Source organism: Bos javanicus, chromosome 19, assembly GCF_032452875.1.
Source record: "Bos javanicus breed banteng chromosome 19, ARS-OSU_banteng_1.0, whole genome shotgun sequence".
Taxonomy (NCBI): domain Eukaryota; kingdom Metazoa; phylum Chordata; class Mammalia; order Artiodactyla; family Bovidae; genus Bos; species Bos javanicus.
In genome coordinates this window covers 32,620,923-32,635,727 of record NC_083886.1, presented here as the reverse complement: position 1 = coordinate 32,635,727, position 14,805 = coordinate 32,620,923, and the positions used below count along the sequence as shown (strand labels likewise).

Here is a 14,805-nt window from a genome sequence, read left to right as displayed (position 1 = left end):
CTTCAGTCACCTGATGCAAAGAGCAGACTCATTGGAAAAGACCTTGATGCTGTGAAAGACTGAAGGTAGGAAGAGAAGGGAATGATACAGGATGAGATGATTGGATGGCATCACTGACTCTATGGTCATGAGTTTGAGCAAACTCAGGGAGATCATGAAGGACAAGGAAGCCTGGCATGCAGTAGTCCATGGGGTGGCAAAGAGTTGGACTTAGGGACTGAAAAACAGCAACAGCTTGAGGGCTCCAATATGGAGTCTTTTCTTTTTATCCACACATTCTCCTTACATGGTCATAGTCACTTGTGTGCTTTCAGATTTTAGGCACAACTGTGTAACTGTTTAAAAAGAAACAAACGAATGACTTACAAGGAGGCAAAAAAGAACACATTGACCACTGACACTGCTTGAATGACATGTGAACATGAAGGGCCCATCGGTGGGAGATTCATTTTGAGCAGACTTGCTTTACCTGCTTCCTTCTTCTCATAATAAGAAGAGAGGGACGTTGGGATTAGAACAGTAGGGGAAAATGGTTTAGCAGGAAAAACATTTAGGAAAACAAGGACCAAGCTGAAAGATGAAAACTGTTAAAACGATTGCTGAAAAGTTTTCTGAGGAAAATGGGACAAAGGTGATGAGGGGTCACCCTCTAGGACTTCTTTTATCTGCTCCAAACATGGACAGGAGGCTCAGAGGCAGAGACGTTCTACCCCGACATGGCTCTTTCGTCCAACTCACAGTGAGCATCTGACCTTGGCCCTGAGAGTCCACACCCTAGAGTGCACACAGGGGCAGAGCATCCTGATGTCTTACCTCCACTTTCAATGAGGACATCCAGGAGTTCGTCCATCTGCTGGCTCCGGGTCATTTGCTGTTGCCAATTAACCAAAGGAGAACAGAGAAATTAAAACGTAGCGACTGCTTCTGTAGGAAATCATCGGAAGCAGTATGACAGGTTCTTGAATTAGGTTTGGTTAGTAGTGTTTTTTTTTTTTTAAATTGTGGTAAACTATAAACAACATAAAAATTTACCATCTTAACCATTTCAGAGTACAGTGTGCAAATCCACTAAGGTCATTCACGTGGTTGTCCAACTGGCACCACCGTTCAGCTCTGGAGCTTTTTCATCTTGCAAAACTGCAACTCTGACCCCACTGAACACTAACTCCCCACCCCCTCCTCCCTACAGCTCCTGGACACCACTGTTCTGTTCTCTGCTGCTGTGGATTTGATGACTCTAGGTATCTCATATAAGTGGACTGATACAGTATCTTTGGGGCTTTCCTAATAGTTCAGTTGGTAAAGAATCTGCCTGCGATGCAGGACAGCCTGGTTTGATTCCTGGGTGGGGAAGATCTGCTGAAGGAGGGATAGGCCACCCACTCTAGTATTCTGGCCTGGAAAATTCCATGGACTGTATAGACCATGATGGGGTCGCAAAGCAGACACGACTGAGCCACTTTCACTTTCACAGTGTCTTTCCCTTTGTGGCTGGCTTATTTAGCTTAGTTTGGCCACCTCATGCGAAGAGTTGACTCAATTGGAAAAGACTCTGATGCTGGGAGGAATAGGGGCAGGAAGAGAAGGGGACGACAGAGGATGAGATGGCTGGATGGCATCACCGACTCAATGGATGTGAGTTTGAGTGAACTCCGGGAGTTGGGATGAACAGGGAGGCCTGATGTGCTGCCATTCGTGGGGTTGCAAAGAGTCGGACACGACTGAGCGACTGAACTGAACTGAATGTCTTCAAGGTTTTGCAGCAGGAGTCAGACTCTCCTTCCTTATTAACTCTGAGTAATATTCATTGTGGGGCTTCCCAGGTGGCCCTAGTGATAAAGAACACCTGGCAATGCAGGAGACTATAAGAGGCTTGGGTTCAGTCCCTGGATGGGGAAGATCCCCTGGAGGCAACGCACTCTAGTGTTCTTGCCTGGAGAATCCCATGGACAGAGGAGGCTGGCGGGGTATAGTCTATGAGGTTGCAAAGAGTCAGACATGACTGAAGCAACTTAGCATGCAGGCATAATATTCATTATTCATTGGATGTATACAATATGTATTTCATTTATCCATTCATCCTTCAATGAACACTTGGGTTGGTTCCACCTTTGGCCTTCATGAATACGGACGTTAACTGGCTAAAGATTTTGGTAGCATGCGTTTTTGGACAGGAAAACTACTAAATAAAACGATCTGACACAACAAGAGAAGGGGGAAAGGAGGCAGAATGATCCCTAGCCCAGAGTCATTGAGTAAATTCAGTTGTTTGAGAAGTTCCCATTCCAGGAGATGGGCACCTTAATATATAAGTAGTATGGCCATTTTTATCACTTTGAAGTGACTTGGCTAGGACACAAAATAAGCCTCAACAATCAAGCATCTTTTCTGATCACAACGTTAATTGCGGGGAAGCCCCACAATGAATATTACTCAGAGTTAATAAGGAAGGAGATTCTGACCCCTGCTGCAAATTAATCAGAGAAATTAATCAGAAATTGATCAGAGAAAAAGCAATGGAAAAAAATGCTTATTTGGAGGCTAAACAACATGCTACTAAAACATGAATTGGTCAGTGATGAAATCAAAGAGGAAATTAAAAGATACCTAGAGACAAAGAAAAGTTGGACTTAGTCTAAAAGTTGGACTATAAAGGAAGCTAAGCACTGAAGAATTGATGCTTTTGAACCGTGATGCTGGAGAAGACTCTTGAGAGTCCCTTGGACAGCAAGGAGATCCAACCAGTCCATCCTAAAGGAAATCAGTCCTGAATATTCATTGGAAGGACTGATGCTGAAGATGAAACTCCAATACTTTGGCCACCTGATGAAAACAACTAACACATTGGAAAAGACCCTGATACTGGGAAAGATTGAAGGTGGAAGGAAAAGAGGGCAACACAGGATGACATGGTTGGATGGCATCACCAACTTGATGACAAGAGTTTGAGCAAGCTCTGGGAGTTGGTGATGGACAGGGAAGCCTGGCGTGTTGCAGTCTGTGGGGTCGAAAAGAGTCAGATGTGACAGAGAGACTGAACTGAACTGAGAGACAAATGTCAATAAAAACACAAGCATGCAAAATCTATGGGATGCAGCGAAAACAATTCTTAAGAGGTAGTTCATAGGGATACAGAAGTTCCTTAATAAAATAAGAAGAATCTCAAATGAACCACCTAACCTATCATCTAAAACAGTTAGAGGGACTTCCCTGGTGGTCCAGTGGTTAAGACTCTGCACTCCCAATACAGAGGGTGTGGGTCCTATCTCTGGTTGGGGAATCAGATCTCTCATGCTGTGCAGTGTGGCCAAAAAAAAGCAACTAAGGAAGGGGGCTGGGGAAAAAAAATTAGAAAAAGAGCAAACAAAACCTAAACTCAGCAGAAGGAAGGACATTAAAGATCAGAGAGGAATTACATAAGATAGAGATGAAATAACAATAGAAAAAAAATCAATAAATCCAAGAGCTGGTTCTTTCAAACAGAGAACAAAATAGACAAACCTTTGGCTCACCAAGAAGGACGGACCCAAATAAAGAAAATAAGAAGTGAAGTGACTTGGATCTGCCTCCCGTCTGGGTGCTGGGGATGTGGCTCCCGTTTCTCTGGCTCTCCACTGCACTTGTAGTGAACACAACTTCCCCTCTGGCTCATCTGAGTTAAGTAAGCTCTGTCTGTGGAAGTCCACTTTGCCTGGCCCTCTTCTTTTCTTTTGAAACCACAAAGGATCCATTTGATGTTTACAGATACCAGGGCATGGGAATGAGGAGGACAAAGGCATACACGGATCTCAGTCCCTGGGATCACTGAGTTTGGAAGCTAGGAAGAACCTTAGAAACAGTTGCCCCAGCATAACTCTCATGTGTTAATATTTGAGTACGTATCTTGTGTCAGGACAATGCGATCAATGCTATGTCATCTAGCACCCTTATCCAGTAGATACCGTCTTCATTTCACAGAAGAGAAGTTGAATTCTTGACCAGTGTTTGTGGCAGTGGCAGCTGGCACCAAGTCTGGACATTTGGATGCTAAGTCAGCCTCTTGTCTCTCTGCCTCATACAGCGTGTCTACACACACCACGCTTCTTCACAGTGAGCATCTGGACAGTCTGCTTGTTCTGGCAGGGGAGGCCACAGAATCTACATGCGTGAAGCCACATCGTATAAAACAACATGCACTGAGTCAGCCTGTTCTTCCATGAAGATCAAATCGTGCGCTTACCTGCTTCACTGCATCTTCGTAGGATGGCGGCTGGGTTATTTCTGAAACTGCGGAAGTGGACTTGGAAAAACTTGGGGATGGAATTGGAAACTTTGGCCCTGCCTTATCAGAAGAGTGCAGACCCGCCATCTGCGTGAGTAAAATTCAAAGAAAGACGATCAATCCATGCATCGACATTGTATATAGCTCCTGTTTTAGAAACTATAGACTCAACTGTAGAAAAAATTGATTAAAGGGGAGAAAGATCTGGGGCTTAAATATATATCACAGATATGTTACAGATGTATATGAACAACAGGACACATCACTGTGGATGCGATGCTGGAGGCATCTCAGGATGGGAGCCTCAGAAATTCATTCCCCTCCTCTAAGGGGCACCCTGTCTGTTGGGAGAAAGCGAGATGAGAAAGAAGCCAAGTGTCTGTTCAGTCCAACACAAAGAGCTCTATCAACCCAGGCATTTCCAGAGTAATTTATCTCTCAGCCTGTGTTGTTCCTAAGTGAAAGTATTAGTTGCCCAATCATATCCAACTCTTTGCACCCCATGGACTGTTGCCCTCCAGGCTCTTCTGTCCATGAGATTTCCCAGGCAAGAATACTGGAGTGGGTAGCCATTCCCTTCTCCAGGGGATCTTGCTAAACTAGGGATTGAACCCAGGTCTCTCAGATTGACAGCAGATTCTTTACCATCTGAGCCACCAGGGAAGCCCGTTTCATTCCTAAGTGAGTGTATATGCAGATATTGCTGGAGTGTCTCTTCATAAGCCAGCCCTGTGTGCTGTAAGTGTGTTCTGTGGGGGTACCTAGGACATTACAGAGTCTCCATCCCCAAATGATGCCCTGCCCTGTGGCATGCAGCGCTTTTGTGTCATGGTCAACTCGTGTCTGCCACCTTCTTTTTTTTTTTTTTAAGACTAATTTTATATTTTTTTTGAACTTTTAATTTTGTATTGGGGTATATATAGCTCATTAACAGACAATGCTGTGATAGTTTCAGGTGAAGAGTGAAGGAACTCAGCCATACATATACACGCATCCATTCTCTCCCAAGCCCCCTTCCCATCCAGGCTGCTACATAAAAGTCTGCCTCCTTTTTGACTACCTTCCCACTGCTCCTTGCATTCCCCATATCCTGCATCTTTTACCTCTCTGATTCTCCCGCCTACTGACATGTGTCATCTCCTCCCTTTTACTTGGCGACTCCAACTTTCTGCACCTCTCCATTCATTTCCGAGGATCCACTATTTCTCTCATTCTCTGCATTTTTCCCCCCATGCTCCCTGACTCCTATCTTCAACTTCACTGAACTTGGTCTGTTTGCCACACTCTTTTGCAAACCTGCCAAGGCCATTTTACTTGTCATAATTTCTGGGATGAACCAAGGAAATGATGCCTTGGAATACTCGGACTTATATCCGTATATCCATTTCTGTCCTTTTCAAGTAAACTTGTTTCTATCCAAAATGTCATTTCTTTCTGTTTGAACCTCAACACGGGGAGGAGAGGGGCCACAGAGATAGACGAGGCCAAGTTGGCTCCCAGCTTAAACCTTTCTCCAGGTGCCTACCTTTTGCTGCACACCTGGGCTTTTGGGAGAAGGTCTGCCCCCGACAGCATGACTGCTGTCTGCCGCAGCTCCAGAGAAAGGGGGGTGAAGGCTGGGAGGCTGGGGAGAGAAGCTTGGAGGGTGGCCCTCGTGTGCCCCTGAGTTCTGTGGAGAGGAAGAAGGACAGATGAAATGGCTGATCCCTGCCCTGGTGTCTTATCTTTCCAAACCTCCCTAAATTCCATCACCAAGGCCTCAAATCCAGCTTTGGACACTTCACCTTCTGCTCACAAACTCTCCATGGTTTCCACACGTCTACAACGGAGGGTCCACATCTAACCAGGGTGAGTCTTCAAAATGCTCCACAGTCACGCATTATTCATTTCCCTCTGTGAGCTTGCGTGTGGGCATGTTCAGTTGCTTCGTCACGTCTCATTCTTTATGACCCCATGGACTGTGGCCCACCAGACTCCTCTGTGCATGGGATTCTCCAGGCAAGAATACTAGAGTGGGTTGCCATGGCCTTCTCCAGGGGATCTTTCCAACCCAAGGATCAAACCCATGTCTCCTGTATTATAGGTGGATTCTCTACCACTGGGCCACCAGGGAAGCCCTCTGAGAGCTTAAATTCTGCTAATCCAGCCACAACTTGTACATTTTGCTTATGCTTTTTTCACATGGAATGACCTTTTCCTGATTCTCCTCTTGCAACTCCTCAAGTCCAAATCCCTTTGCAAGTCCTCCCACTCTGCTAGCCCTTCGTGGTCGACACCCACTCCCCTAAGGCTCTGTGTAGCATTTAACATCATGCTGCTCAGTGATGTTATCCTATATTGCTCTTTGTCTTTTTATTTATTCATTTTTTATCATGGAATCATTCATGCCTTCAAAGAGTGCTTTGTAAGCCATCAATTACTGTACAAGTGGTGGTTCTTCTTGATAGCATCCATATCATTCACTTCAGCATCTTATGGTCCAGAGGTATTTCAAGAGCTACTTGTACTTTTGATTCCGAGAACACCACATTGACACCTGTTGTCCATAAGGATGAGAATCCATGTTAAATTTCAGCTCCTCCCAGAGTGCTGACTCAGGAGTGAGCATCCTTCATGTGAATGTGTTGCTCTAGTGGGTTCATAAAAATGTATCTGCATTACCCCACCTCATACTCCCAGGGTAGAGAATATTCAATGTGAAAGAGGCATACATTTTATTAATAGTATCAGATAATCCTTGGTTCCATGACCCTGGGCAACTGGCTTCACCTCCCTGGGCCTTATTTTCCTCAATAGTGAAGAATAGCAAATTGTAATTTGTAAGGCTGTTTTGGAATTCGTAAGGACTTCCCTGGTGGCTCAGATGGTAAAGCATCTGCCTACAATGTGGGAGACCCGGGTTTGATCCCTGGGTCAGGAAGATCCTCTGGAGAAGGAAATGGCAACCCACTCCAGTACTCTTGCCTGGAGAATCCCATGGATGGAGGAGCGTGGTAGGCTACAGTCCATGGGGTTGCAAGGAGTCAGACACGACTGAGTGACTTCATTTACTCACTCACTCAAGGCTGTTTTGACAATTAATGAGTTGCTCACATACATACCTCTTTTGAAAAAAATACAGTGATTTTTTTTAAAAGATCATCTTATTGTTATTTTTTGACTTATTGACAGATTGATTTTGTTGCTCTGGGTCTTAGTTTCAGCACATGAGATCTTCAACGTTCGTTGTGGCATAGGGGATTTATAGCTGCCACTCGTGGGATCTAGTTCGCTGACCAGGGATCAAACCCAGGCCCCCTGCATTGGCAGCATGGAGTCTTAGCCCCCGGACCGCAAGGGAAGTCCTGTACATTGCCCCTTAATACCTGGCGCATGGCAGGGATCCAATTAACTTTTCTTATTCCCTTCCTAATAACATAGATTTCAGAATCTTCGTAATTTTCTTTCTCAAAGAGACTTAGACTTTTCTAGTAATTCTTCGGTTTCATGGACAGAGGAAGTCTTGGATGCTCCCCTTGGTCTAGTCTTTGAACCGTATGTTCTTCTGGGCCTTCCCTATGACACCCTTCACTCTGCTCCCGCCACACCAACTTCTTTCTGGTCCTGGACTATCCCACATAGGCTCCTAGAACAGGGCCCTTGCACTTGCTCTTCCTCCTTTGCGTATAATGCCTTCACCCCAAGCACTTACAAGGTTTTCTCCTTTACCCCCTTCAGATGTCCCTGGCCCTTCCATTTAAACTTCCAAACTTCTCATTTCCCTTGTCTGCTTTTTCTCTGTAAGATGTTTCATCTTCTAATATATTAAATACTTTACTTAGATCTTTTGCTTACTGTCTGTCTCCCCATGAGAATAGGAATTTTTGTCTGGCTAGCTCAACACTAATCCCCAGATACTAGAACAGAGCCTGGCACACAGTAGGTAAATATTTGCACTTTACAGACCATTACTCAGAGAGAACAGTAAGGTCTGATAACTTTCCCTTTGGCCCTTTTGATGAGTTAGTTTGGCCTACAATGAAGTTTGACACCAAGGGGTCTTGGGAACAGCCCCATGAGCCAAATCCAGTCCCCAGCTTGTTTTTGTAAATAAAGTTTTATTGGAACAGCCATGTGCATTCATTTACCATGTTGTCTATGGCTGCTTTGGGGCTCCAGAGGTAGAGCTGAGTGGCTGTGACAAAGACTGTACATTCCACAAAGAAAAAACATTTATCATCCAGCTCTTTACAGAATAAGTTTGCCATCCTTGTCTCATAAGTGAGTTTGTCTGACTGTAAAGGTTTGTGGATCGTGGTGCCCGGGAGTTACTATCAGACTTTTAGCAAACCCTCCCCATGCAAAGTTCCAAGGTCAGCTCCTTAGCAGTTGTAAATTCACATCGCACTTTCGGGAAGAGCACGGGGCCAGTTCTTACCTGTGCAGTGCACACCTGGCTGCTGACAGGTGAGGAGACCCTGTGTTCTTCTCCTTGGGCGCCTGATGATGGGGGAAGGAAGTAATGGTTGTTTGGCGATGGGGGCAAACTGATGTGCTGTGGGCTTTTCACAGCCCCAAGGGGTGAATGCTGCGGTGAGCACTGCGGGCTGAGGAATGTGGAAGACAGTACGTTGGTCTGACCCGAGGGCTCTGCACAGTGAGTGCTCCCCAGGGGCAGGAGCTGAGCGTCTTCGCGAGGCGGTGGCGGCTGGCCCTCCGAGCCAGTGCTCTGTCTTTTCATGGCTGTTTGCCGGGATGAGAAAGGACAGCTGGACACGGCATCTTCCTGCTTGATGGGGGCGGCTGGGAAGGGGGGCGGCTTCTTGTCGGGACAGCCGCTCCTCTTGTGCTTCTGCAGCTGCAGCCTCAGCTCCTCCACCTGCCTCTGTTCTTGCTGGAGCTTCCAGGTGAGCTCGTTGATCACCTTCTGCTTCTCCACCAGCATCTTGTCCTTCTCTGAGTCCAGCCCGTCCAGCTCCGGAAGCATGGAGCCGCCATTCAGACTGCCCATGAGAGTTTCCTCGGCGCACGCGGGGACCGGGGAGGGATGCAGGCCAAAGGATGGGGAGGCGTCGTTGAAGGTGTCCGGCAGGGACCCCGCCACCGACAGGTCAGACGAGGCGGGTGAGATTGGGGGGCTGGAGCTAGTGCTGCCGAAGTGGTAGAAGCCGTTGGACAGGGCACCGGTGGAGGGGGAGGACTGGTAACTGGGCAGCGCATTGCTGGGCGTCACCGGAAAGGTGACAGTCGTGATGTCACCGAAGTTGGGCACAGGGTTCCCAGAGCAGTCCTGGAAGGGCCGGAGTCGGTCCATGAGGGCCGTCTTGGTACCGGACACAGGCAAACCTCGTATTCGAAGCTGTTGTCTTAACTCAGAGACCTGAAGAAACCAGGCTGGCGTTAACGCTGCTTAGTGACAATCTTTTTTTTTTTTAAGTATTGTTATGGCAGCTTTAAGATGTCACAAATGGAATCTAACATGTCCCCTTATTTGTTAACAATTTTGATATCATCTTGCACATTTTCAATGATTTGTAAAAAAAAAAAATCATACACCATGTTTTCATGGTCTCACATTATAGAAATGTCCAGCTCAGATGAACCACGGGGGTTATCTGGTCTATTGCCTTGCAACCCCCATCCTAGTCCTTGCCCCCATTTAACAGGTGACAAAGCTGGTACCTGCCTGGGTTTAGACGTCAACCCTCAACCAGCAACACAGGGCAGCCTGACATGCTAGGGCCTCTGTGCCTTTGGTGAACAGCCTGCTCATCCCATTTTCCCCACACCTGGCAAGAACATTAGAGCAGAGCCATGCCCCCCCATGGGGTTCCTGATTCAGCAGGTCTGGGTTGGGCACTGAGAATCGGGGTCTCAAACAAGTTCCTGGAGGATGCTGTTGGTGCCAGGACCAAGTTTTGAGCATCACAGTTCTGCATTGCCATGAATGTCCTAATTTTAGTGACTGGCTGGATAACAGTCATATACTGAGAGAAGTGTGTGCGGAGATGAGACCATCAGTTCAAATCCTGGTCCTGCCTCCTCCCAACTCAGTGATCGCTCTGTGAAATGGGGTGACAGTACCTCTCTTACACAGTTTTGTGGGGATAAAAATGGCTTAGGATTTGTTGGTGCAAGGTTCTTGCTTTATTGTTATGTGGACTCACAAGGAATTATTTTAACCCCACATTTATATCCATAAATGTCTGTTGCTGTTGTGTTAGCCACCCCAGTCGTGTCCGATTCTTTTCGACCCCATGGACTGTAGCCCACCAGGCTCCTCTGTCCATGGGATTTCCCAGGCAAGAATACTGGAGTGGGTTGCCATTTCCTTCTCCAGGGGATCTTCCTATCCCAGGGATCAAACCCATGTTTCATGCATTGGCAGGTGGATTCTTTACCACGGGAAGCCTATAAATACATGTACGTGTATATATATCTAAACGTCTGCTTGCAGATGAAAACGTCTGGATAAAAATAAGCTAAAATTCTACCAACAGTTCTCTTTATCTGCATTTCTAAAATAGCCCTCATCAGCATATTACTTTTGTAATCAAAATGGAAAATGTATCAAATACCTAAGTGTCAATAATTCAATACAACAGCCAGAAATCAATAGGGAGATACTCTTGTGATGTTTTGTACAAAAAGGTCTTTTTGAACCTCAAAGCTAAGAGACTAATAATAAAAATACTGGCCACAAAACTGAAAACTATAGGTCAAAAATACTGGGAGAAAATACAAATAGCCATCTCATTTTTAAAAAAAAAGCAGGGAAAATAATAGTAAGCTCAGCATATCCACAGGAAAATATTGACACCCAAACTAAAACTGGGTAATGGACACAATCCAACCCTTCACAAACAAAAGATAAAATTAAAAGAAAAATGGGGTCTTCCCTAGCAATACATTGGTTAAAACTTCACCTTCCAATGCAAGTTTGATCCCTGGTTGGGGAGCTAAGATTCCACGTGCCTTGTGGCCAAAACACCAAAAGATAAAACGGAAGCAATATTGTAACAAATCCAATAAAGACCTGAAAAATGGTCCACATCAAAAAAAAATTATTTTTTAAGAAAATTAAAAGAAAAATAACCTATAACATCTGAGTACCAGCTAATATTCCAAGAAATAAATATGTACCTAGCTTTGCGTTTACCAGATAGACAAAGAAATGAATAATAACACTTTGTGTCAGTGAAGTAGCAGCAAAAATAATTGTATAAAAATGTTGCTGCTGCTGCTGCTAAGTCTCTTCAGTCGTGTCCGACTCTGTGCGACCCCATAGACGGCAGCCCACCAGGCTCCCCCATCCCTGGGATTCTCCAGGCAAGAACACAGGAGTGGGTTGCCATTTCCTTCTCCAATGCATAAAAGTGAAAAGTGAAAGTGAAGTCGCTCAGTCGTGTCTGACTCTCAGCGACCCCATGGACTGCAGCCTACCAGGCTCCTCCGTCCATGGGATTTTCCAGGCAAGAGTACTGGAGTGGGGTGCCGTTGCCTTCTCCGATAAAAATGTTAAGGAAAAAAAAAAAGCTTTTTAAACCTTGCTATTCTGACCATGGGCCCAGCAGCATCAGACAGCATCTGGGAGCTTATGATAGAAATGCAGACTCTCAGGGCCCTCGCCACACCTATCGAATCAGAATCTGCCCAGGTGGACCACTGGGCACGTGCCGGCTTGAGGGGTTTTGCCCGAACACAGTCCTTCTGGGAACAGATTGGCACAGACATTCAGGACAGGAATGTGACAACACGGACAAAGAGCTTTCAAAAACAGTCATGCGTTTAGGTTCAGGAGTTCCACTCCTGAACCTGTATTCAGCCTGGGGAGATAACTAGAGAAATTAAATGTGTATGTGAATTATACATTTCATAGCAAAAATTTGGAAGCAGAAGTCCAATAGACGGAGGTCAATGAGGTGGAGAAATGATATGCCAGTACTAAAAAGAAAAACCTTACTGAAATATTAAAAGTTATGAAAAAGTCCATGATAAATAATACAATAGAAAAGCATGCCAGAAGTATATACTCAGTAATTATTTTAAAACCAAACATATTCACAAATATTTTAAGTCTAAAAGGAAATACTATAGAATCTGTGAGTCAATTGTCTTTTAAAATACTTTTTTTATACACTATCATATTTCAGTAGTGAGTATATATTACCTTAAGAGTTACTTAAAAAATTATCTTCAAAAGGATTGCAATTACTGACTATATCACAAGCAATAAGATACGCTCTCAGCCCCCTAGCCTGGCTAGCCTTGTCTTGCCATTTTCTTCTATATTCACTGGTTTGAAAAAGTGAAAAATGGCAACTCGTTATTGTTTTAATTTAGAATTACTTAAAATTAATGAGCTCTACATTCATTTTTAGAATCCTCTCTAGCACTGAATAATTTAAACTACATTATTAAATAATGCAGCTCATATTCTAAAATAAAATGAATACTTGTTCAGTCCAGTTTACTTTAAATTTCAGACTGTTATGCTGTGTAGGCTTGCTTGGCACAAAGATTTGTATTCACCTCTTTTATACATTCACTGGTGTTTTAATTGTTGATGAATTTTTAAGTCAAACCAGCCAATCCTAAAGGAAATCAACTCTGAATATTCACTGGAAGGACTGACGCTGAAGATGAAACTCTAACCCTTTGGCCACCTGATGTGAAGGGCCAACTTATTGGAAAAGACCCTGATGCTGGGAAAGGTTGAGGGCAGGAGAAGGGGGCAGCAGAGGATGAGATGGTTGGATGGCATCACTGACTGGATAGGCATGAGCTTGGGCAAACTCTGGGAGCTGGTGAAGGACAGGGAACCCTGGAGTGCTACAGTTCATGGGGTCACAAAAGGTTGCACACAACTGAGTGACTGAACACCAGGGCCTTCTCTGGTGGCCCAGTGGCTAAGACTGTGCTCCCAATGCAGGGGACCTGGGCTCCATCCCTGGTCAGGGAACTAGATCCCACACTCTGCAACTAAAGATCCTGCATGTCGCAACCAAGACCCGGCACCGCCAAATGAATACATAAATAATTTAAAAATATTTGTTTTAAAAAAACAAAATAATGCCAAACCCTATACCTTCAGATCATCTAGGTTGGATGGGAGTGGGCCTGGCTTGAGAGAGGAGACACCAGTTTGTCCAGAAAAGCTGTTTTTGGCAGGAGACAAAGGGGTATTGCTCAACGGTGCTGAAGAAGCATTTGGATTTCTGGCCATCTGCTCATTTGGTTCCCTGTAAAACAAACACAGAAGAGGTACTGAAAATACAGTCAGATTTATGTATGGGGATATGACATTGTGATTTATAATAGGAAATGTATATATTTGGTCTTCATCCTGGTTTCTGGCACAGCTTCTAAAACCCTGGGGGTTTCCTAAGTCATGAAAACAAAAGCTGTCTTTTGTTATCCTAATGAGGTGACTGTTGGAAGCCACTTAAGCTTGGAGGCTGGTGGCCTGGAGACTGAATCATGTGATTAGAGAGTTGGAGTTTTCAGTCCCACCCCTGACCTCTAGGGAAGAGAAATAGCTGGAGGTTGAATTGATTCACAAAGGCCAATGATCTACTCAATAACGTAATGAAACCTCTATAAAAACCCAAAAGAATGGGGTTTGGAGAGCTTCCGGGTTGTGTAGCAGGTGGAGATTTGGGGAGAGTGGTGTATCTGGAGGGACATGGATGCTCTGCCTGACTCCCATGTACCGCCCCAGGCCTCTCTTCCATCTGGCTGCTCCCATGAGGACCTACATGCTTTTACAACAGACTGGTAGTCTAATAAGTAAAATGTTTCTCTGAGTTCTGTGAGCAACTCTAGGAAATTAATTGGAACCCAAGGAAGAGGTTATTGGAAAGTCCAGTCAATAGCTGGTCTGTCAGAAGGACAGGTGACAACTTGGACTTGTGACTGGTGTCTGGAGGGTGAGGGGCCAGTCCTGGGGGACTAAGCCCTCAAGCTTTGAGACTGAGATCCAACACCATCTCTGGGTAGAGGGCATCAGAACTGAGTTGAACTGCGGGACCCACCCCCCGACCCAGCTGGTGTCTGGTGGTTCGGGGAAGACTGGGCGACCCGACCACAGGACGTGGTGCGGTGTGGGACTCGCTGGGTCCTCTGATGGAGAAGCCACAGCCAGCCTCCATCCCCAGGTGCCCCCCCACCCCCGCCACGTCCTCCCCCCTCCCCCCTCCCCCGCCCCCCAGGCTTGGCTGACTTACTTGGGTGGAGCTGCGTGCAGCCCGGGGTAGCTGAAGCGGTGCTGCTGCTGCTGGCTGAGGATCTGCAGCTGCAGGAAGAGCTGCTGCTGCTGGAGCAGCCGGGCGTAGGCAGAGTCCATGGGCGGAGGGGACTTCTCCGCCTTCTGGTCTGGGGGGATGTACTGGTGGTACTTGAGCTTCTTCACCTTTGGCTTGGGGTCCTTGGGCTTTTTGTGGCGGTTCTTGCTGTCGCTCAAGGACTTGGACTGCAAAGCAGATGGAGAGACGGCATGTGCTTTTAGGTGGTGGATGGGAACGGCTTGGCATCAGGAATATTACCTCTAGATTTTATCTGATGGG

General features: G+C 45.7%; 1 protein-coding gene across 4 annotated transcripts in view; it reads right to left on the bottom strand.

Annotated features, from left to right (window-relative positions):
- Positions 1–14,805, bottom strand: part of MYOCD (myocardin) — a 93,124-nt gene that overhangs the window by 8,646 nt on the left and 69,673 nt on the right. For all 4 annotated transcript variants that reach the window (XM_061391116.1, XM_061391115.1, XM_061391114.1 and 1 more), the window contains 6 exons: positions 14,467–14,711; positions 13,329–13,482; positions 8,679–9,620; positions 5,787–5,930; positions 4,220–4,348; positions 814–871 (listed from right to left, as the gene is read on the bottom strand). In XM_061391116.1, coding sequence (XP_061247100.1) covers positions 814–871; positions 4,220–4,348; positions 5,787–5,930; positions 8,679–9,620; positions 13,329–13,482; positions 14,467–14,711 — 1,672 coding nt within the window. The remainder of the gene's footprint in view (positions 1–813; positions 872–4,219; positions 4,349–5,786; positions 5,931–8,678; positions 9,621–13,328; positions 13,483–14,466; positions 14,712–14,805) is intronic.